This window comes from Paramisgurnus dabryanus, chromosome 6 (assembly GCF_030506205.2).
Source record: "Paramisgurnus dabryanus chromosome 6, PD_genome_1.1, whole genome shotgun sequence".
Taxonomy (NCBI): Eukaryota; Metazoa; Chordata; class Actinopteri; order Cypriniformes; family Cobitidae; genus Paramisgurnus; species Paramisgurnus dabryanus.
Genome location: NC_133342.1, coordinates 10,429,035 through 10,454,173, shown reverse-complemented (window position 1 = coordinate 10,454,173; position 25,139 = coordinate 10,429,035). Strand labels below are relative to the sequence as shown.

General features: G+C 39.1%; 2 protein-coding genes across 2 annotated transcripts; both read right to left on the bottom strand.

Moving 5' to 3' along the window:
* Positions 1 to 179: 179 nt before the first annotated feature.
* Positions 180 to 5,695, bottom strand: LOC135744159 (E3 ubiquitin/ISG15 ligase TRIM25-like). Its single transcript, XM_065262126.2, has 4 exons — positions 4,627 to 5,695; positions 4,111 to 4,264; positions 3,903 to 3,959; positions 180 to 1,942 (listed from the first exon to the last, which is right to left on the bottom strand). The coding sequence occupies exons 1-4, from the start codon at positions 5,362 to 5,364 to the stop codon at positions 1,410 to 1,412; spliced, it is 1,482 nt and encodes a 493-aa protein (XP_065118198.2). The 5' UTR covers positions 5,365 to 5,695; the 3' UTR covers positions 180 to 1,409.
* Positions 5,696 to 5,773: 78 nt separating this feature from the next.
* On the bottom strand, positions 5,774 to 21,437 carry LOC135744158 (E3 ubiquitin/ISG15 ligase TRIM25-like). The gene is made up of 6 exons (XM_065262125.2): positions 20,490 to 21,437; positions 20,190 to 20,285; positions 19,871 to 20,104; positions 19,562 to 19,715; positions 19,351 to 19,410; positions 5,774 to 7,372 (listed from the first exon to the last, which is right to left on the bottom strand). The coding sequence occupies exons 1-6, from the start codon at positions 21,078 to 21,080 to the stop codon at positions 6,846 to 6,848; spliced, it is 1,662 nt and encodes a 553-aa protein (XP_065118197.1). The 5' UTR covers positions 21,081 to 21,437; the 3' UTR covers positions 5,774 to 6,845.
* Between the last annotated feature and the right edge of the window lie 3,702 nt (positions 21,438 to 25,139).

Genomic DNA, 25,139 nt, shown 5'->3' with positions numbered 1-25,139 from the left:
GAAAAGCAAGATTTTGCTTGTTTTATGCACAAAATCACTGAAATTTGATATTTTTGATCTAAAAACTAGATTTTTGCTCATCAAGAAAAAGCATCTTAATTTAAGAATTTTTTGATATTTTTACTGAAAACAAGACAAAAATACTACGAATCTTTTTCTTGAAAATTGGACTTTCTTATTTTTTTGTCTTGTTTTCAGAAGAAAGTCATTTTTGCAGCGTAAGTGACACAGGAATTGTTTGATTTTTCAGAACATTTTAACCAAATGCTTTCAAAAAGTGGTGGGGACAAAATTGGCCATTTCAAAAAGTGGTGGGGACATGTCCCCAGCGTCCCCAGCGTAAATGACACCTATGCTTCTCTCTGACCGGAGCACTGTCAAAGGAAACTGTCAGCCAGCATTATCCCCTTCAGAGTGACTACTCTAAAAGGCTTGATAATCATAAAAGGTAATCTCAGTTCACACAATACAATAACCTGAAGTAATATTTCTTAGTAGTATGGGAGCAAATGTGAGACACAGGTCAAAGAGGGTTCATGATAGAAAGACAAAAGACAATTATCTAAACATTATTTGATCATTTGGTTGATCACACAGTTGGGTACCAAGATAGTCTGATCATATAAATACAATTACCCATTTGGGCACAGTGGGAGATATAGGGGCCATTTGTAGTACTAGTCTTAATTTACATTTAAAGGAATTCTTCATTAGCATTAGGGGTGGGAAAACAGGTTTGAAACTATAAAGTGTTAAGACTGACTTTGCTCAGGGTTCACTCCCGACTCCGCTGAACCCAAGTACGCCGTGGTTTGTCACTGCTACCACAATAAACTACTTTCATCAAGATTTTCAATGTCCTCCTCATTTTTTCTTACAACCAGCATAGGCTAGTTTAAGCTGATTTTTCAGCAGGGCAGTCACCATAAGATGTAGTGTGGTTAGTTCTCTATTTCAGATCATCAATCTTTATCCTTCATTGGTGGTTTGTAAAATGATCTCCAAATGAATTTAACTTCAGAATTAACCCTTAGTTCATCTCTCCATATACTCTATCTGTTTAACAACTCAAAACACATTTAGATAAAACCTTCATATCTACTTCAAAAATCTACAAAATCTAAATATTATTAACTCCCAAACTTAACAAAGGACTAAAGGACTTTCCCGTACAATGACTCGACTCTCTGCTTATGAAATAAATCAAAAGATCATCTCATGAAGCTAAGATGTTGGATTTTAATGTGATTAGTCTACATACTAGAGACAATCTAGACAGAAAAAAACTCAAAGATATAAGAAAGAAATCTATAACAAATATGAATTATAATTTATCTTTTGATTTGTCAAATTATATAAACTGGTTTAGGTGACACTTGTGTATATAATCCAGTATAAGCATGTATCATTTATAATGTTAGATCACACAGTTTCACTGTTGAGTCATAAAAGTTAAACCAAAACCCAGGATAGAGAGGTTTAGTGAATGTGGTGTTGACTCTGTGGATGAGGGTCATTGTGTCAGAGACGCTGTAGAAGGACAGAGATCCTGAACTGTGATCCACATAAACTCCTATTTTACTGGAGACTACTGGGAGATTTGTCTTTATATTATTGTGCCAGAATGAACATTTAGAGGGAGAACAGAACAAACTCCAGGACTGATCATTCAATCCAAATCTACACTCATGACCTCCTCCCTTCCTGCTGATGCTCTTATATGACACTGATATAAACACACCAAGATTCCCACTCCATTCAATCTCCCAGTAACAGCGCCCACTCAAACTCTCTCTACACAACACCTGAAACAAACCATCAAATCTGTCTGGATGATGAGGATACAGCTGATCTGTCTTAGTGCAAGTAGCCGCTGTGTTCTCCTCAGACAGACGGATACTACTGTGTGCTGTGTTTGGATCCAGAGAGAAGAGACGGAAATCTGAGGAAGATAAAACATCATATTTTAATGTATATTAGTTTATAATATTTGTTTGCATGTTTCTATGATGATTTATTTGTTAATTTGAGTGTAAAGGTCAGGTTAGTATCTATACACTGATCATTTAAAGAGATGAAGTGAATAACATTGATTATATTATTACAGTCAGATATAGACAACAAGTCAACAGTCAGTTCTTCAGTTTCATCTGTTAGAAGAAGAAAAGATCTGAACGACTCTGACAAGAGGAAAATAGTGATGATAGACGACTGGATCTCTCCGTCTGTAATCCCTGCTCTCACTCACATTATCAATTCATCCCTTTTCACGGGCACCTTCCCCGTAGCATTTAAAGAGGCTCCGATAACCCCGCTGCTGAAGAAACCCACCCTCAATCCTGCTATGCTAGAGAACTACAGACCCGTTTCTCTTCTTCCCTTCATTTCCAAGACTCTTGAACGCATTGTGTTCAACCAGCTCTCCACTTTCTTCAAAATAACCTCCTGGATAGCAATCAGTCTGGATTCAAAAGTGGTCACTCCACTGAGACTGCGCTGCTCTCAGTCATTGAGGCCCTAAGGCAGGCAAGGGCAGCCTCCAAATCATCTGTGCTGATCTTACTGGATCTATCTGCAGCTTTTGACATGGTCAATCACTGCATCCTCCTGTCGACTCTAATGTCTATGGGTGTCACTGGCACAGCGCTTCTATGGTTCAAGTCGTACCTCTCAGATAGGTCATTTTGGGTATCCTTTAGAGGTGACGTCTCCGAACCCCAACGTCTCGATACCGGTGTGCCTCAAGGCTCTGTGCTTGGTCCGCTGCTCTTTTCGATATACATGACATCCCTGGGCTCTGTCATTCGAAAACATGGCTTTTCCTACCACTGCTATGCAGATGACACTCAACTCCACTTGTCATTCCACCCTGATGATCCCAACGGTTTCTGCCCGCATCTCGGCATGCCTTAACCTTGCGAAGACAGAACTGCTTGTCATATCATCTGAACCAAAGATTCAGCACAACTTTTCCATTCAGCTAGGTTCCTCGACCTTCACGCCTTCCAAGACGGCCAAAAACCTGGGAGTGGTCATTGATGATCGGCTTAGCTTCACGGAGCATGTTGCCAGCATCGCTCGCTCTTGTAGATTCATCCTCTACAATATTAGGAAAATTAGACCTTTCCTAGATAAGCATGCTACGCAGGTCCTGGTCCAAGCTCTTGTCCTGTCCAGGCTGGACTACTGCAATGCGCTACTGGCAGGACTTCCAGCCTGCACGACCAAACCCCTACAGATGATTCAGAATGCAGCGGCAAGAGTGGTCTTCAATGAGCCAAAGAGGGTGCACGTCACTCCTATCCTTGTCAAGTTACACTGGCTTCATATAGCAGCTCGCATCAAATTTAAGGCTCTGCTCCTGGCCTTTAAAACCACCACTGGGTCAGCACCCCCTTACCTTCGCTTGCTTATAGAGCTTTATGTACCCTCTTGATCACTGCACGGCTTGCAGAACATCAAGACTTGTGTGGTGTTTCAGGTATGCAGTGGTTTGAAGCGGACAAAAGTGATGCAAACAAGGACATGCAATGAAGCATCATCAGGGTCATCATGGGTGTCCAAGGTTTATTGATGTACGTGTGAAGTGAGATGAAGTCAGGACGCTGAACATTACACTGACCAATGAGAGTCCTGACATTCATGTGGATCTGTGTTTGTTGTGTTCATTACTTTTATGAGCTTTGGATGAAAGTGTTTAATATAATGTAAAGTAGTGTACTTGAACACGGACCATCTACCCAAAGATTGATGCAGACCACACACCACGGGTGTAACGTGTAATGTTATTTTCAAATAACTTCACAGCTTGTCATCAATTATTCCTTACATTATGTGTTATAGTGTATTATATGATCTCAATGTAATGAATGTGAAAATAATAATAATAAAATGTGTCTTACGCTTTAGGAACTCCTCTCTGATCTTGGGTTCATAGGGAATAATTTCATTGAATGCAACTAAAGAAAATAAAGTGACATCATCAGATTAAATCTCATATAAAATCATCATCATTTTAATCTGCTCTGTATTTCTTCTGTTATATTTGATGTTACTGTAAGACTCATTTCTGAGAGTAAATCACAGTCTTAGTTCCAGATGTTTCTTTACCTTTCTCAGATATCTTTTCAATCTCTTCTTTACAGAAATCCTCCATCTTTTCTTTCAGTTTAGTCACAGATTTCATCACATCATCAAAAGAGAGAAGAGAAGAGACAGTGATGTTGTCTGAAGATCCAGGAGATGAAGAGAGAGACTGAAAACTCTACATGAACACAACACAATGACAAAAACATCAAACCTACAATACACAACAATCAGATTTGTGTTGATTTAGACATGATCTTTACTCTATTAGCATGAATAAAACTCAATCCTATCTGATTTAAGTCAAGATGTATTTATTGTTTTACTGTTTAACATATTTACTGTTCAACAGATTCATACCAGATAACTCAACTGGTCAGGTAAGGCTTGAGTGAGTAATCTTCTAAACTAATTTCTGTTTTACAGTCAAGCTGTCTTTTCTTCTGCTCTTGTGCGCCCTCGTGTGGCCTCGCGGCTCTAAGCAGTCGCTTCACTTATGCTTTATATTTATATTTCATATATTTGTTCATTTGTTCATACCTGTTTCTCAGTTCTCTCTGCTGCAGCTGATACAGTGTCGTGATTTTTATGTTCATCCATCGCACACAGATAACAAATACATCTCTGATCAGTGCGACAGTAAACCTCGATGAGTTTGTCATGTTGAGAGCAGATCATCTCCTGAAGTCTTCCTGTCACATCAATCACTTTGTGTCTCTTTCCTGCCCGAAAAGCTTCATGTTGTTCAAGATGAGTTTGACAGTAAGATTCAAGACACACCAGACAGGACTTGATAGCTTTGTGTTTTCTCTCAGTACAGACGTCACACTTCACATCTTCAGGTCCAGCAGAACTGAGAGCAGATCGATCAGTCTGAAGTTTTGTCTTCTTCAGCATCTCCACCATCTGAGCAAACACCACATTTTTATATAAATCAGGTCTTGTATTGAAGGTCTGTCTGCACTGAGGGCAGCTGTAGTTTCTCTTCTGATCATCTTGATTCCAGCAGTTTGTAATACAGCTCATACAGTAACTGTGTCCACAGGGAATGGTCACTGGATCCTTCAGTAAATCCAGACAGATCGAACAGATGAACTGATCCTGAGACACTGAAAGATTCACTTCCGCCATTTTACTGACTTCACAAATATAGCAACGCGTCAAATACAGCAACGCGTTCAAAAACTCTTCAGTAGTTTCGGTTTCTCTTCTCAATAAATGTTTCCGTGTTTGAGATGAAACGCAAGCGAAGCAGTTTAGTGAAGTGAATACTGACATCTACAGTCAAACTCATTTTAACAGCACAAACCTGTCAATGCACTTCTTGTTTCTTACAACAGACTTGTTTATAGTGTTTGTATGCAACATGAATTATAGCGAGAAGTCATTTTGACTAATGAAGTTTATATGTCAGTAGTGTCTTTCAATGCTTTATATTCATGCAGACAAATATAAAGAGACATTCAGTGAAAGTTATCATATGAGCTTTCTAATCAGACATGACTGACGGTTCATCTCTCACCTCATTGAATCTCTCAAACATTTTACAACACAATGTGAATCTAGTAACACGAGTAATGGGTTTAGACATTCACTGTAGATTCTGGTTTGTTTATTGTAGCCTACACGTATTTGATTACACTGTTCTGCATACTGTACACATTATATTTAGCACCACAAATTATTAACTTCACAATCAGATAATGAATTAATGTAAGAGATTAATAATAATGTCTCTGCAAATCTTCAAGTATTGACTTCTGAATTTAATTAGAATAGATGAAAGACAGTGAGACACATCTGAACATTATCACAAATTGAAAAACTTTTATTTTGACTGCATTTAATTCAAACCAATTAGCAAAGAAGAACCTAATAAATAAATATACATTTAAAAACATTACATTATCATCATTACACAGGAGTAAAGTTTAGGTGTATTTTGCTGATTGTCCTGCAGGTGATTTTGTAACACTTATGATGCACTCAGGGATTTAATTTAGATCTACAACGATTTTCAAGTGTCTGGTGATTTACGATCTACAGGTGCTGGTCATATAATTACAATATCATCAATTTATTTCACTAATTCCATTAAAAAAAGTGAAACTTGTATTCATTCATTACAAACAGACTGATATATTTCAAATGTTTATTTCTTTTAATTTTAATGATTATGACTGTGTAACCCCCCAAAGGAATTAAAATGAAAAATGATCTCTTGTTTCAAACAATCAAGGACCTGAATGACTTACAGTAGAGTTTAAAGTAGAAATAAAAAACTTTACAGCAACTGATCCATGAAGGTTTCTCTATTTCAGATCATCAATCTTTATTCTTCATTGGTGGTTTGTAAAATGATCTCCAAATGAATTTAACTTCAGAATTAACCTTCAGTTCATCTCTCCATATATCTGTTTAACAACTCAAAACAAATTTAGATAAAACCTTCATATCTACTTAAAAAATCTAAATATTATTAACTCCCAAATTTAACATAGGACTAAAGGACTTTCCCGTACAATGACTAGACTGTCTGCTTATGAAATAAATCAAAAGATATTCTCATGAAGCTAAGATGTTGGATTTCAATGTGTTTTAGTCTACAAACTAAAGTTACAGAGACAATCTAGACAGAAAAAATCTCAATGTTTAAGAAAGGAATGTATAACAAATATGAATTATAATTTATCTTATCTAATTATATAAACTGGTTTAGGTGACACTTGTGTATATTAACCAGTATAAGCATGTATCATTTATAGTTTTAGATCACATAGTTTCACTGTTGAGTTATAAAAGTTAAACCCAAACCCAGGATAGAGAGGTTTAGTGAATGTGGTGTTGACTCTGTGGATGAGGGTCATTGTGTCAGAGACGCTGTAGAAGGACAGAGATCCTGAACTGTGATCCACATAAACTCCTATTTTACTGGAGACTCCTGGGAGATTTGTCTTTATATTATTGTGAATGAATGAACATTGAGAGGAAGAACAGAACAAACTCCAGGACTGATCATTAAGTCCAAATCCAGACTCATCACCTCCTCCCTTCCTGCTGATGCTCTTATATGACACAGATATAAACACACCATCACTCCATTCAATCTCCCAGTAACAGCGTCCACATAAACTCTCTCTACACAACACCTGAGACCAATCATCAAATCTGTCTGGATGATCAGGATACGACTGAAATGTCCTAGTGCGAGTAGCCGCTCTGTTCTCCTCAGACAGACAGATAACTCCACATGCTGTGTTTGGATCCAGAGAGAAGAGCCTGAAATCTGAGGAAGATAAAAACATCATATTTTAATGTACATTAGTTTATAATATTTGATAATTTGAGTGTAAAGGTCAGGTTCAGGGCCAGATTAACACTTTGTTATACCATGGGCAACAATATTCAAGGGCCCCATAATCATGACTCCAGGATCACCATAATATGGTCATATACAGAATATATAACTGTAATATACAGTAAATATACTCAATACTTCAAATTCTGCCCTCGGGTGTATTTTGATTTACAAATATTTAAATGCTCATACAAATGCACTATTATCTCCCCTATCAAAGACAATCACTTACATATGATGCTATGAAAACAAAACACAGCAGCATCAATTAATCTCCGAAGTGTATGTCACAAGGTGACGATCTTTTTGGGCGGAACCAAAAGTTGGGAAAGTTTGGTTCCGCCCGGATGTTTCCGCCCAGACCGGAGAAAGGAAACACCGGACATCCGGCAGCATCGCGAAGGGCTGTAATCAGTCGATTAAGCACAGCTGTGTGTAGTTAAGGAGATCGCCGGGTGATTGGACAACAATCTCTCTCTCTCTCTCTCTCTCTCTCTCTCTCTCTCTCTCTCTCTCTCTCTCTCTCTCTCTCTCTCTCTCTCTCTCTCTCTCTCTCTCTCTCTCTCTCTCTCTCTCTCTCTCTCTCTCTCTCTCTCTCTCTCTCTCTCTCTCTCTGTGTGCGCATGCGTGTGCGTCTGTTGAGCGAGCGTAAGTTGTGAGGAGTGTGTGGTGAGTGAACTGTTTATCTATTCTTCTCCCTTTGCTGTTTTTTCTGGTCTTTTTACTAAATTTGTTTAGTATTTTCGTTTGTTGTTGTTGGGCCGCGTGCTGTCCACTTTGTTGTGAAAGCATGTCGGCCCCACGCGTGCAGGTTTTGAGTTCACTCACGCGGCGGAATGCAGTTAAAGTCGGCGCCGCGGTGAGTGTAGAGGAATGTTGTCTTGCCATTGGTGAGGTAGTGGGGCATGAGAGCGTGCTCTCCGCCTCCAGAATGAATAGTGCCATGGTGGTGTTTCTTGATAGCGTAGACAAAGTCAATGAAGTAGTTGAACACGGAATAGTTATTGATGGTGACTTTGTTTCTGTTCTTCCTCTTTCATCGCCAGCTAAGAGAGTCACTTTGTCAAATGTCCCACCGTTTGTAAGTGATGAAATTTTGACACTAGCTTTATCCCGATATGGTAAATTGGTATCTCCGATTAAAAAGATCCCAATCAATAGTGGATCGCCCCTGCTGAAACATATTGTTTCGTTTAGGCGTTTCGCGTACATGATTGTTCAGGATGATGTTGAGCTAGATATGACACTACATTTTCGTATTGACAATTTTGAATACGTTATTTTTGTCACCACCGCGAAATCTAAGTGCTTTAGCTGCGGTAAAACTGGACATTTAATTCGCAATTGTCCTGACAAAGTTTCAGAAAAGGAAGTAAACGTAGTGAATGAGAGTACTGAGAATAGTGGTGGTGCTTTTGGTGTTGCCGACATAGTCGAGGTGGTAGTGGCGGAGCCGAGCTCGGCTGAGGCGGCTACAGGTGTTCCCGGTGAGAGCGTTGTTGCGTCGGCTCCACCGCAGTGTGAACTTTCGTGCATGATACGCAACAAAACACTTTTAGAGGCTAGTGTCAATGATTCGCCAACCGTTGCACAGGTTTCTGAGGATAAAAGAGATGAACAAAATGAAAGCGCTTTAGAGATGGATTCAGTGGAATCGCAAGAAGCATGTGCAACGGTTTGTGTGGAGGAAGAGCACTCTTTCAAAATCCCGCTTAAAAGGAAGATGAGTAATAAAGCATTTGATGCTAAAATAAGTAAAACAAGTGAAATGCAAGACGATATAGATCAGGATACAGAAAGTGAGGGTGGGTCTTCTGACTCTAGTATAACACTTTCTCAGGGGGAGTTTATTGGTCGGGATTACGGACTTGATGACATTAAGTTGTTTCTCAGATCAACAAAAAATAAAAGAGGTGTGCATGTGCAGGAATATTTTCCTGATGTTAAACAGTTCGCTGATAAAGCAAAAAGCCTAATGGCAGAGAGTTGCTTTACTAACAAAGAAGTCTATCGACTTAAGAAAATTGTGAGGAATCTCAATACTGCCTTAAACAATGATGATTGTTAACTTTAAAATAGCTGATGTTTTTTTGGTTTTTGGGTGTTTTTTCTTTTCTTTTTTCTTTTTTATGAGTGAAGTTCATGTAGCTACTTTAAATGTTAACGGTGCAAGAGATTCCAAAAAAAGAGCTACAATATATGAAGTAATAAAGCAGAAAGATATTGATGTTGTTTTGTTACAAGAGACTCATAGCGACACGAAAAATGCTGCTGATTGGGCAAGGGAGTTTGATGGTATCCCTGTGTTAAGCCATAACACTGCACTAAGTGGGGGAGTTGCCATTTTATTCACAAAGAATTTTAGTCCCATCTCTTATGACGTTGATGAAATTGTAAAAGGTAGGCTTTTAAAAGTTAGAGCTGTTTTTGAAAGTTATGTGTTTATTTTTATTTGTGTATATGTCCCAACTGCACCTGTTGAAAGAATTGTTTTTTTAGACACATTGTCTTCCACTTTACAAAATTGTTGCTCTGAAGACTTTTTGTTCCTAGGTGGTGATTTCAATTGTACTGAGCACAATTTAGATCGGAATCACATTGAGCCTAATTTGGTTTCACGCAAACGTCTTACTCATATGATTAAAAAGTATGACTTATGTGACGTTTGGAGATCTTTAAATGGTAATGAGAGACAGTATACTTGGGTTCATATGCGTGATAATGCTATGTCATTGGCTAGGCTGGACAGATTTTATAGTTTTAATCACCATCTTAGTATTTTTAACAAATGTTACATAACACCAGTTAGTTTCTCAGATCACAGTATGGTGCACTGTAAGCTTATTTTAAGCTCAATTAAACCAAAAAGCGCATATTGGCATTTTAACACTAATCTGTTAAATGATAAATTTTATAAAGAATCATTTAAGTATTTCTGGGAAGCTCACAGAACAAAGAAGTCTTCTTTTCGCTCATTGCAACAGTGGTGGGATGTTGGAAAGATAAAGATAAGACAATTTACTCAACAGTATACTCACAACGTTACTAAGGAGTTGACTCGTTCTTTGGAGTTTTTGGAAAGAGAGATAATTGAATATCAAAATTTGGCTCAATCTACTGGTGAGATTCATTATTTAGAAGTCTGTTCAAAGAAGAAAGCTCAGTTAGCTGATCTACTGGGGCATAAAGTACAGGGGGCGCTGGTCCGTTCACGTTTTCAAAGCATTGATCAGATGGATGTACCATCCCAATACTTTTTTAATTTGGAAAAAAAGAATGGGCAGAAACGGTTTATTCATGGACTGCGCTCCGAAGATGGAGTGTTACTGTCTGACCCTGCTGGTATTCGGGGAAGGGCAGTTAATTTTTATCAGAATCTGTACAGGAGTGAGCTCAAGTCAGAGTGTTGTATGGACAATGTTTTCCTTGACAGCCTACCAAAGGTGTCAGAGGAGGGGAATCATGACCTTGAAGGAGTGCTGACTCTGGAAGAGCTTTATAAGGCCCTGCAAAGCATGGAGTCTGGGAAGGCACCAGGAGTGGATGGCCTCCCTGTCGACTTCTATAAGGCTTTTTGGTTGGAGTTGGGTGTTGATCTGCTGGAGGTACTGAAGGACAGCTTGTCGAAGGGCGAGTTGCCGTTGAGTTGCCGAAGAGCGGTGATCACTCTTCTTCCAAAAAAGGGGGACCTTACTGATATTAAGAGCTGGCGCCCTGTTTCGCTTCTCTGCAGTGATTATAAAACACTTTCTAAAGCTTTGGGTAACAGATTGGCTGGAGTGTTGGGTCAGGTTATCCATCCGGACCAGACGTACTGTGTCCCTGGTAGATCTATATTTGATAACATCTCGCTAATTCGGGATATTTTTCACGTCTCTAAATTGTTAAATTTGGACTGTGGCTTGATATCCTTAGATCAGGAGAAGGCATTTGACCGAGTAGAGCACTCATATTTGTGGAGTGCCTTAACAGCGTTTGGTTTTAGCAAAAAATTTATAGACATGATCAGGGTACTCTATTGTGACGTTGAGAGTATGCTTAAAATAAATGGTGGCTTATGTGCTCCATTTCAGGTTCTCAGGGGTATCAGACAAGGTTGTTCCTTGTCTGGAATGTTGTATTCTTTGGCTATTGAGCCATTGCTTCAACAGATAAGAGGTCAATTAAGTGGTTTGTTTTTACCAGATTGTAATAATAAGATTTGTTTGTCAGCCTATGCCGATGATATTGTGGTGATGATCAATAGACAAAGTGATGTGCAGATTTTATTTAATTTAATTGAAGAATTTAGACTGGTGTCTTCTGCAAAGGTTAATTTGGAAAAAAGTGATGCTTTATTGTTGGGACAATGGGCTGATGGTAAACCTTGCCTTCCTGATGGGCTGTGTTGGGGGAATGGGGGTATAAAATATCTAGGAGTTTATCTAGGGGACAACAGTGTGGTGAAAAAAAATTGGGAGGGGCTGATGGAAAAAGTTAAAGTACGCTTGGATAAGTGGAAATGGTTACTACCAAATATGTCTTATAGGGGGCGAACGCTCATTGTCAACAATCTAGTGGCATCTTCACTTTGGCATAGATTGGCATGTGTAGACCCTTCACCACAGTTTTTAGCTGAAGTTCAAGCTGCTCTTGTTAATTTCTTTTGGGATAAACTGCACTGGGTCCCACAGAGTGTTTTATACCTCCCCAAAGATGAAGGTGGCCAAGGCTTGATTAATTTACAAAGTAGAATGGCGGCTTTTCGGTTACAGTTTTTAAAAAGACTATTGGACGGTTCTACAGATTTCAGCTGGCGCGCTGTGAGCTGCGCCATTTTGCACACTATTGGGGGTTTCGGACTGGACAAATCCCTCTTTTTAATGGATCCAACCAAATTGGATTTATCAGAACTGCCTCCTTTCTATCGAAACCTCTTTAAGGTCTGGAGTCTTTTTCGTGTTCACAAGACTGAGAACTGTCATTCTCTTCACTGGCTTTTGCAGGAACCTTTGATTCTTGGGGCTCGCTTGGACATTGCTACTCACTGCCATCTGCCAGGATTCAGTACAATGCTTCAGAAATCCAAGGTTTTCATTTTGGGACATTTGTTGACATTAACTGGGCCTCAATTTGAGAATGTGGATGTTGCATCTAAACATATAGGAATCAAGTCTGTACGTTTAATAACTCGGTTTTTTTGTCAACTTAAGTCATGTTTCACAGTTGAAGAAGAACATTTGTTAAAAGACTTTTATTCAGGGGTTTGTACTCCTGATGTTGAGGATCCTTTTCCGGGTTTGATTATTCAACCCAATCTTGAAGAGGGTATGGGTTTTTTGCTGAAATCAGGTGAATCTTTGGTTTTAGATTTCTTGTCAAGTGAAGGGAAAAAACTGTATAGAGCCTGTGTGTTGGTTTTTAATAAGAAATTTTTAGAAAAAAGAACTGATACACCATGGCGATCTGTTTTTAAACTGAGAAATGATGTAAAACCTGAATGGAGATCGTTATATAAGCCACCATTGTCTAAAAGGTTTGGTGATATACAATGGAGAATTCTTCATGGTGCCATTGCTGTCAATTCTTTTATTTCGGTGATGAATTCAGAAGTTAATCCTGCTTGTCCTTTTTGTCCTCAAAGGGAAACTGTTTTTCATGCTTTTATGCATTGTTTTAGACTAGAACCTTTGTTTAGGAGTCTAAATGATTTGTTTAGTAGGTTTGATGAAACATTTTGTATAGAAACTTTTATTTTGGGTTTTAAGTATTCTCAGCAGAAACGTTTTACCTGTCAGTTGTTGAACTTCATTTTAGGGCAGGCAAAGATGGCTATTTATATCAGCCGGAGAAACAGAGTGGAACAAAAGTCTAGTGATGATGTGAATGTGTGTTTTTTAACTTTGATAAAACCTAGAGTTTGGATTGATTTTCGGTTTTATAAAACTATGAGAAATCTTTCAACTTTTGAATTGATATGGTGCAGTCATGGTGCTTTGTGTGAAGTTTGTGAAGGTGATTTGGTTTTTTCTTTGTAATTTCTTTAGGTGTTAATATCCTTTGTGTAATGTGTTGAAGGTATTCTATGGTTAGTTTATTGTGAAGAGATATTGTTAAAATTGTAAATAAAGTCTTTTTCAAAAATCTCTCTCTCTCTCTCTCTCTCTCTCTCTCTCTCTCTCTCTCTCTCTCTCTCTCTCTCTCTCTCTCTCTCTCGTTGTAGTTTGCGGTGGAAACGCTGAAGTTAAAGGAAGATCCTACGGGTAGAAGAAACATTGGTCTAAGTGGCACAATTAAAGGAGTAAAGCAGGAAGGAAACCGACTTTGTGTTGCAACGTAAACAAAGGCAAACCGCTGTGAGTATCAACTCTGGTGTTGAGTGACTTGTAAAAATTAACCTGTGAAATCGTTGGATACCTCCAGGAGAAGGAGGGCGGCCCTACCCCTGAAGCAGCGTGGTGGGTGAGCTGCAGAAGCGTCCATCCAAACAGCCACAGAAACGAACTACCATTCCGGTCGTATTTCCATCGCCCTCATCCAGCCCAAACGAAGTGGAGGACGCAGGGCGTCCTTTGTTGTGTACACTGATAGTGTGGTGAGTGAGTCTTTGCAATTAGTAAACTTTTCACGTTGAAGTGGTGCTGTGTATTTGCTGTGGGTTGCTGTGTGTCTTGTCAGACGAAACCCCGCATCATCCATTTTTCACTGGGCAGAGGACGGAGAGGCTAACGACCTCAGGAATTACCAGCTACTATACGCAGTGTGCTGTTTGGAGCGTGAAGTGACGCAGATTAAGAGCTGTCAGCGAGTGTGAGTACAACATTAGAATTATTTGCATTGGAAACTTACCTGTGTCTGCCCCTGTCGCAGAGGCGGAGGCGAAAGAGGTCCGCCGCCCCGTGGTCTCTACAGAAGGGGCGCCCCTGTCCAGGATTCGATCGCCCTACGGGTAGTGAGGATAGGGCAGCGCTCGACCCGGTGAGGCGGTGTGCTATCTTCGCCCCTCTGCTGGACCTGTGGAGACAGCTATACCTACCAAGCGCTGTAGCCAGCAGACCAGGTGAGAAGCATCCAAAATCCAAGTAACAGTGCTTTGTGTCCCAGCGGTCGCCTGTGGAGCAAACGGAAAACGAGAGTGGACATTTGGAGAACAGACTGTGGAAAGCTATACCTACCAAGAGCTGTAAACAGCAGAGCCGGTGCGAGGTATTTGAAGTTCAGATTAACAGTGCTTTTGTGCCCCAGTAGTCACCTGTGGAGCAAAGGGAGAACGAGAGTGAACATTCAGAGAACAGACTGTGGAGAGCTATACCTACCAAGAGAGCTGTAAACAGCAGAGCTGGTGAGAAATCCCCCAAGTCCAAATTAACAGTGCTTTTGTGTCCCAGTAGTCATCTGTGGAGCAAAGGGAGAACGAGAATGAAATTCAGAGAACAGACTGTGGAGAGCTATACCTACCAAGAGAGCTGTAGACAGCAGAGCTGGTGAGAAATACCCCAAGTCCAAATTAACAGTGCTTTTGTGTCTCAGCGGCCACCTGTGGAGCAAAGGGAGAACGAGAGTGAACATTCAGAGAACAGACTGTGGAGAGCTATACCTACCAAGAGAGCTGTAAACAGCAGAGCTGGTGAGAAATCCCCCAAGTCCAAATTAACAGTGCTTTTGTGTCCCAGTAGTCATCTGTGGAGCAAAGGGAGAACGAGAATGAAATTCAGAGAACAGACTGTGGAGAGCTATACCTACCAAGAGAGCTGTAGACAGCAGAGCTGGTGAGAAATACCCCAAGTCCAAATTAACAGTGCTTTTGTGTCCCAGTAGTCACCTGTGGAGCAAAGGGAGAACGAGAGTGAACATTCAGAGAACAGACTGTGGAGAGCTATACCTACCAAGAGAGCTGTAAACAGCAGAGCTGGTGAGAAATACCCCAAGTCCAAATTAACAGTGCTTTTGTGTCTCAGCGGCCACCTGTGGAGAGCAAGGAGCCAGAGAGTGAACGTACGACGGGGAAACGTGAAGGCACGCGGGGCGAAGACCCCCTGCCGAACAGGAAAAGGCACGCAGATAGCGGAAAGTTCCCTTGCCAGTCACACTGTTTGTACTCTGCCTCCAGGAAGGAAGAAGGAGGGCGCCACGGATAGCAGGGACCAGGCCGGAGCCTGACGTTTCCCCTTCCCCCCGGCTTACGGTGGGCTGCACCCCTGTTGCCCTTGTCCCTGTCTGCCCGTGGCTGCAGTCTCCCTGGAGGGAGGAGTTAGAGACTCATTAGTTTTAAATTCCCCTTTTCCCATTTCCCCAGTCCTTTTAAATATTTAAACTCAAATATTGTTTTATATTTTACTTACCTGTTCTCGTGTTTGTCTGGTCATTGGGTTGGCTTTGGGGACCTCCTCGAGGTGGAAGTTGAGAAGGGGCGTGGCTTCAGTACAACATAGCCAGCCCCTGGGGGTGACATGTACTCATAAACACATAAACTGAATGTGTTATCAACATGTCAGTTTATTATAAGAAAAAAAAAGACTTTAACAGCCAACAGGTTTACAGCTGGGGAAACTGGACTGATTTTTAGACTGGTTTAGTGTTAATCAACATCTAACTCAAGGCCAAAAGTTACTCAACTGTTAATTTAAATTAAATAAACTGTTTACAAGTATTATTACAAGACCATCATGTAGCCTAACATTAGAAACCCAAACCAAAGTGAAGGAAATGATAATTTTCAGAACTGAACTGAACAACGCAGACATGAATTTCCTCACAGAAGTTTAAGATCATATACATCTTGAAAGTAGATATATAAATGAACACAGAGAAGGGAAGTTTAACACTATAGCACAAGCAAATATGCTGAAGAGGAACTGAAGGCAGCTAAAAACCATCAGGGCATAAACACTGGCTTATTTTATTGCATTTTGGATCCTTACCTCCAGATAAAGTATTAAACTGGACTGATGATTTAAATGTTGTTTACTCACATGTGCGCCGTTGTTAACTCTCCGGTTACAGCACTAATCCACTCGTTCAATTCTCCACATGGACTGTTTTTGTTTACAGTGTCGCGTGAGCAGCTACACTGCAGGTTCGACTTCATTTGGCGCTAAGCAGACCTCATGGTGATGTCAAAGTACCGCGAGAGCGATTCAAAGCAGATTTCTCCTTGTGATAACTGGAATCACTCTCGCGGTACTTTGCGGTCACTCGCCAGTGGGCTCTTGTTGCGCCACAGCAGTCTGCTCCCCAGTCACTTTCACGCCGCTAAAGTAATTTGATTTGATACGCCGATATAGGATCGCGCAGATACCTGCGTATAACGTAGACTACACCACTGTTTATACTTTACATTTTCTGCGTTTCTGATGTCCTTTTCCTTTTTTAATTTCGGCTTCGCGCTCCTACTTCTCCATGTCTCTTTTTTTTCTGTTGTAGCATCGCCTTGTGTCACGTACGCTCTGCGAACCTTTGACCCACCTCATGCGGAATGACCAATGAGGAGAGGGTCTTAACTTGAGGCACTCTCTTCATTGGTCAGTCCACATGAGACTGACAATCAACCACTCTCAACTCACGTTCAAAGTCATCAGGGATTAAAGTGAAAAAAATTCTTCTGACTGAAATTTTTTTACGGCCAAGTCAAATTCCTTTAACTAACACTTTATGCAGGCGAGACCAATAACATTTTAAGGGGAGATTTTTTGCCATTAATTCCATACTAAAGTCTCCTGTGGTATATAGGTAGCTGTAGTTTGCAGGGAATTTCAGATTAAGGCGAAACAGCTAAATAACTCACTATATAAAAAGAAAACATGAATATCACCACCTTTAATGAATCTTTTATTAATTATTTATTAATTAATTAATTGTAAATGTATTAATTTGAGCATTTACTTATATTTTTTTTAAATCAAAGTTGAAACTGTTAACATAGTGAATGCACCATGAACTACCGTCAATTACTGTAATGACATAAACAAGAATGCTTATATACTCTATATTTTCATTGTTTGTTCATGTTATATAATGCATTTACTAATGTAAACAAATACAACTTTTTCATATCATATTATTCAGTAAACATAAACGAATAATCCAGGGTCTGCTCCGTTCACAAAACAGCTTAACGTTAGTCACAGCTCTAATACAGTAACGTTATGTATGAATATAAATCCCAAACGAGTAACTCGAGTCAAACTCGTGTACAATAAGCACAGGATGTCTGTAACCATAGTGAAAGATGTACAATGAATGACTGTACCTTTATCAACAAATTATTATGTTACAATAGAGGCAGCGCTGATGTGCTATTTTGTGCGCAATGTTTCTGCTGTTTACTTTATCCTAAGACCTAAATGGTCGTGTTTATATGAGGATACTTGCAAAGACTGGATTTTTGACGCATATGTTTATTTAAGGCCAATAAAGCGGCAAAAATACTCACACAATGAGAAGCGAATGCGCGGCTTTGCGTGCCCATCTGACACAGAAACAGCGGCCGCATTTTGCACTGTTGTTTGACTTTGAATGGCTTAAATCACTTGTTTTTAAACTGTGGTGCTTAAATATGTGTACAAATGTTAAGTTTTTGTGACCACACGCAAATGCAACTGCAAGAACCGACATGTGGTTGACATCAAAGTCCCGCGAGAGCATTTCGGAAGCAGTCTCCTCTTATGATTCCTCGAATCGCTCTAACAGGATTTGGATGTCATCTGCCTCCTGGTTCTTGTGGCGCCACATGAAGTTTACCCACGAGTTTAACAAACCCGTTGTATCAGCCACTGGTTAACGTTAGATCAGCATAGGAGTCAAAAACGGGACGCGGGTGATCACGTACGGGAGAAATCATTTACCCCCAATATACAGGACCCCTAGTCATACTGTGCAAAGACACGCAAGTTACCTGGCTTTTTGGTTTTCTTAGCCCACGAACTGAAAGCCTTGCCAATCTTCATCATTTCGCTAAGCCAAGTCAATCTCCGGGTCTTTTACACCTTTATCGATCTCTAAAACATCGGAGCCTTCCTGCATTATAAATTTGACCATGCTAGCTTAAATAAAGTTTTACCTCAGCTTAACGTGATACAGCCAGAAAACCCGGAGTGGATCCTGTGCGTAGTGATTACAGAACGCTTACAGTGGATAGAGGAACGTGATTTGGCTCCGCTCCAGGCTTTGATCACATCCCACTTAAAAAGGTGAATACACGTCGTCTTTATGAAAAGTGAATTTAATAATTTTTCAATTGACGGAAATCCGTCTAGCGACGGAAAACTTTAATCCATGAGTCATAGGCAGCGCAGCGTTTCTCTGTAGAGCGCAAAAACCCGTGTTGACAGTTTTAATATGAAGCGGCAAGCGGGAGATTACCAGATACAGTATTTTGCTCATGCCCTTGCTGCCCTGGACCCTAGAGGTCTTGGGCCCCTGGGCAATTGCCCAGTTGCCCGTATGGTTAATCCGGCCCTGGTCAGGTTAGTGTATATACAGTATCTATACACTGATCATTTAAAGAGATGAAGTGAATAACATTGATTATATTATTACAGTCAGATATATTAGACAACAAGTCAACAGTCATTTCTTCAGTTTCATCTGTTAGAAGAAGAAAAGATCTGAACGACTCTGACAAGAGGAAAATAGTGATGATAGACGACTGGATCACAAAACATCAAAACTTGTGTGGTGTTTCAGGTATGCAGTGGTTTGAAGCGGGCAAAAGTGATGCAAACAAGAACAAGCAGTGAAGAATCATCAGGGTCATCATGAAGGTTTATTGATGTACGTGTGAAGTGAGATGAAGTCAGGACGGGTGTAACAACTCTAATAATTCAACAGCATGTCGTCAATTATTCCTTACATTATGTGTTCTAGTGTATTATATGATCTCAATGTAATGAATGAGAAAATAATAATAATAATAAAATGTGTCTTACAATTTAGGAACTCCGTTCTGATCATTGGTTCATCGGTGGGAATAACTACAAGGGATGAAACTAAAGAAAATAAAGTGACATCATCAGATTAAATCTCATATAAAATCATCATCATTTTAATCTGCTCTGTATTTCTTCTGTTATATTTGATGTTACTGTAAGACTCATTTCTGAGAGTAAATCACAGTCTTAGTTTGAGATGTTTCTTTACCTTTCTCAGATATCTTATCAATGTCTTCTTTACAGAAATCCTCCATCTTTTCTTTCAGTTTAGTGACAGATTTCATCACATCATCAAAAGAGAGAAGAGAAGAGACAGTGATGTTGTCTGAAGATCCAGGAGATGAAGAGAGAGACTGAAAACTCTACATGAACACAACACAATGACAAAAACATCAAACCTACAATACACAACAATCAGATTTGTGTTGATTTAGACATGAATAAAACTCAATCCTATCTGATTAAAGTCAAGATGTATTTCTTGTAATGTATGTTGTAGTGTACAGTGTTGAGTTACCTGAAGGAAACTGATGTGATCTTTTGTTTGTGAAAGTTTCTCCATCTCATCATTTCTCCTCCTCAGATCATCAATCTCCTGCTTCAGTTTCTTCAAGAGATCTTCAGCTTCACTCACTGCAGTCTTTTCCTGATCTCTGATCAGTTGTATCACCTCAGATCGTCTTCTCTCAATGGATCGGATCAGTTGAGTAAAGATCCTCTCAGTGTCGTCCACTGCTGTCTGTGCAGAGATCTGTTAACAAACATTAAAATCAGACTGAAACTCAATCTCAAACACTTCTTCCAGTATTTATGTTTCTCTATTCATCAAAACTCACCGTGTGAATCTTCACAGCCTCTCTTAGATCCTGAAGCTTCTTCTCTTTCTCCTGGATTCTCCGATGGAGTTTTCTCTGCTTGTCCTCCAGTAATCTCTGTTCAACAGATTCATAACAGATAACTCAACTGGTCAGGTAAGGTTTAAGTGAGTAATCTTCTAAACTAATTTCTGTTTTATAGTCAAGCGGTCATTTCTTCTGCTATTGTGCGCCCTCGTGTGGCCACGCGGCACTAAGCAGCAGCTTCACTTATGCTTTATATTTATATTTCATATGATATATTTGTTCATTTGTTCATACCTGGTTCTCAGTTCTCTCTGCTGCAGCTGATACAGTGTCGTGATTTTTATGTTCATCCATCGCACACAGATAACAAATACATCTCTGATCAGTGCGACAGTAAACCTCGATGAGTTTGTCATGTTGAGAGCAGATCATCTCCTGAACTCTTCCTGTCACATCAATCACTTTGTGTTTCTTTCCTCTGTGAAAAGCTTCATGTTGTTCAAAGTGAGTTTGACAGTAAGATTCAAGACACACCAGACAGGACTTGATAGCTTTGTGTTTTCTCTCAGTACAGACGTCACACTTCACATCTTCAGGTCCAGCAGAACTGAGAGCAGATCGATCAGTCTGAAGTTTTGTCTTCTTCAGCATCTCCACCATCTGAGCAAACACCACATTTTTATATAAATCAGGTCTTGTATTGAAGGTCTGTCTGCACTGAGGGCAGCTGTAGTTTCTCTTCTGATCATCTTGATTCCAGCAGTTTGTAATACAGCTCATACAGTAACTGTGTCCACAGGGAATGGTCACTGGATCCTTCAGTAAATCCAGACAGATTGAACAGATGAACTGATCCTGAGACACTGAAAGAGTCGCTTCTGCCATTTTACTGACTGCACAAATACAGTCACGCGTTCAAAAACTCTTCAGTAGTTTCGATTTCTCTTCTCAATAAATGTTTCCGTGTTTGAGAAACGCAAGCGAAGTAGTTTAGTGCTCGTTCACTTAATGTCCACTAGGTGTCAGTGTTACAAACTGAAAATATGTTTAATTGTTGACTTTATTAATCATGTTATACTTAACTTTACTCTTTTATTTTTAAAGCATTTTTTACAAATTGTGTTGTTGTTTACATATAAAGTTGTGAAATTATTTTTGTATTTGACAATATTGTCATCGAGCTGTTTGTAGGAAATTAAATATTTCTTCTTTCTGTCACTTCTTTAACATCATGTTAAGTTCATATTTAGTTAGTAGTGTTATCTTAATCCTTGATGTTGTATTTAATGATATGTTGTTTTGAAATTTCAGATTTAATGACTTTGGTTTTAACAAAATGCCCAGCTAACAATTTTTGGTTCCCAGAACGTTCCCGGAACGTTAGGTTTTGGTTCCGGGAACGTTCCCAGAACGTTAGTTTTTGGTTCCCAGAACGTTATTTTTGTAACGTTCCCTGTTGGTTCCCCAGGAAAGTTTTCTTTACGGAAATAGAACGTTATTTTTAGGTTCTCAGAACGTTCCCCTAACCTTGTCGGAACGTTCCGGGAACGTTCCTAGAACGTTCTCAGAACGTTCCGGGAACGTTCGGATAACATCAATCTAACCTGCTCAGAACGTTTGCAGAACCTTGCCAGAACGTTCCCGGAAGGTTCTCAGGACGTTCTCCAAACCTGTAGTTATTCCCTATATTTTGGCACCATTTATAATAAAAATTCACAATTAAATCATTATAAATAAACTATTTCACTATATAAACCACGTTTATTCATGTATAATCTATTTAAATGAACAAATAATCACACAATCCATGTTGATCCATTCTTTATTCGTAGACATAAAATCAAAATCATTAATGACAATAACATTTATGGAGTTTATAGAGTTAGATAATAATGTAATAGTGTATATAATTTGATTATATAAAACATAATACAAAATTAACAATAAAACATGTAGAACGTAGTATCATAAAAACATTTTAATATATTAAAAACTATGAACTTCGGAACTCCACGGCAATCTCTCCCATCTGCAAAAGTAACAAACAATAAAGGCAATTTAAGTTAGATTAAACATTTAGATGAACAATTAAATGACAAAAGCATTATGTCATTATGACAGAAGAATATGTCATTTTAAAAGACTAATATTTGTATACTGAAAAACAAGAGACATACAAACAAGAAAAGGTTCAGCGCCAGGATATTGAGTAATTTTGATAATGATTCTTTACGATATTCGGATAAGCCTAGTAGTTAAACCAATATGATGAAGTGTATAAAAGTAAAAAAGTTTACGCATGATTTCTTTAAAAGTAGGCTATTTTCTCTACAACAACTAATTTAATCAGCAAAATGATTCTCCTTTACCTTAGTATTTTTAGAATAAATCTATTTAAAAGTTTTTTTTTTGTTACTTCAACTGCTACAAGTTGGTAAAAGTAAAATTTGTTATACACATTGAAACGAGTTTTTATTTTAATGTACCGCTAGATGTCGCTGTTGGATTGAGTATGGTGGTTCAGAACAATTATTTTTTTAATTCGAGGACATGCTTATTAGCACTTTGAAAAAACATAAATGCATAAATGAACTTTGTGTTCACTTGACATTTTCTGTCCCTCCACTTTGTAGGCACAGTTTTCTGAAGTTAAACTTTAAAATATGTTTGAAAATTAAGAGAATTAATACGAATACTTTTGCATCAGGTAGGATCAAGGGCGTAGGAACCGGGGGGGACGTGTCCCCTCCAATATTGGAGACAGTTTCATTTGTCCCCCCCCAAAAATTATTTGAAAAATATTTGATTTTAAAATCTTTAACTCGCGTGCTTTTATTTTGAAAGCGCAACACAGCGTCTTTTCACCGGCCCGCCCCACCCCCTCAACGGCTAGTGGGGTCTGAAACTGACGACAGGTCGTCTGAGGTTAATATAAAGAGACAGCAGCAGCTCAGTTTAAATGATTTCTTTCTACTGGGGAAGAAAAGAAAGAAAGGAAATGTGAGTTGGTATAAATTTTGTCCAGGAGGATAATTATATTTTATGTCTAACGTAAGCCATGGATTAAAGTTCTTCGTCAATTGCAAAATTTTTAAATTCACTTTTCATAAAGACGACGTGTATTCCCCTTGCTAAGCGGGATTTGATCAAAGCCTGGAGTGGAGCGAAAGCACGTTCTTCTCTTCACTGTAAGCATTCTGTAATCACTTCGCTCCGGGTTTTCAGACTGTAGTGTGTTAAGCTGGTAAAATTTGTGTCTTTGCACTGTATGCCTAGGGATTTGTCCCGTTGACCACTCGCGTCCCGTTTTTTAACTGATACGCTGATCTAATCAGTGACTGGTAAATGTTTGTTAAACTTCATGTGGCGTCACAAGAACCTAGAGGCAGATGACATCAAAATCCTGTGAGAGCGATTCAAGAAAACATACGAGGAGACTGCTATCGAAATGCTTTTACGGTACTTTGATGTCATCCGCCTGTCGGTTCCAGCACCGCTGCCCGAAGTCGAACCCGCGGCATAAGCAGCAGTGCTGCTGATCACGGCACATGATAATGATCCCCGACACCTGTCATCCAATCACAGACCCCGTCCCGTCGAGTGTACATTACAGGGGTGATATACGATTTCATATTTTCTTTTAATAAAGTGGGTAATTTACTGTAGCTGTTTCGCCTCAATCTGAAATGCCCCAAAAGTATTTCCAACTTTGCTTGGACATTCTCGTGCGTGAGTCACAGCCTGTACGCGTGTTTTAAATAGCTAAATCTATTTAAGATGTTTTTTTAGTTTGTCACAAAAATTAACATGAAGGGGATAACGTTTTTTTAACCCTTAGTGCAGGAGTCACAAGTTTGCTTTAGACATATAGTAAAGGGAATGGTTCAATTAAAGGACTGTGTTAAAAGTAAAGCTGTAAATTAACAAACTATTAATAAACCTACCATATGTTGTAGGCATAAAAGTTATAAATTAGGAGATTAACTATCATTTTGACAAATGGCTTAAAACAATACAATGTATATTCACACAAAACCATACTTGCACTGCTGCTGTAGCCCACCTTTGGTCCTGTATTTTATAGTGACAGTTGGCAACTCTATATATGCCACCTGAGACTTCAATATTGCATTAATAGCAAAAAAGTGGTAGCTTACTATTTATCAGAAGAAAATAAAATATAAACATGCATGCACTGAAAGTGTATTTACTGAAGTAAATACTGAAGTATATTTCAGAGATTAAAAATGGCATTTAAAATATGCAAACTGACAATTTTAAAGCAGTTTAAAACATCTCTCCTTAAAATGCTATTGGTCTCACCTATTTACATAAAGTGTCAGTTCACAAGACTTTTTTAAGATGTCAAATGTCAAATCTTTTGTGTCCCCAGAGAACATATGTGAAGTTTTAGCTCAAAATACCATATAGATCATTTATTATGTTAAAATTGCCACGTTGTGATTTTTTTTTTCACTTTAACCCATGCCTTAGACTTGTTGATATTAAGCTGATGTTGTGATTCAACATTTAACTAGTAACGCTACACTCTTGCTAGGTAAACGTTGTTACTATTAACCTTACTAGCCAACAAAGGCTGGCGAAAATATGGCAGACTTTCCAGTAATGTAATGGAGAAAAGCGATTTGACACTAAAAACAGTATTTAGGATGATGATTGTAAAAGAACATGATGAGTTAGTCTGTCTGTGTGTTTTTTGCTTGTTCATGACATTCCCATCAGTATTTTTCTATACCTTGTCCATTTCCACTACTTTCATATTAGAGATAAGATGAAGTTCAGCTGGAAACTAACAGTGGTGACACTGGTGAGGGTGATGCAGGGAGAGCTAGCACTGAGCTCCAGGTAGGTGTTATATGAAGGGTGAGGTGATTTTAGATTGTTGATCATGAAAGGAAAGTTTGAACATGATTAGAAGTGAAC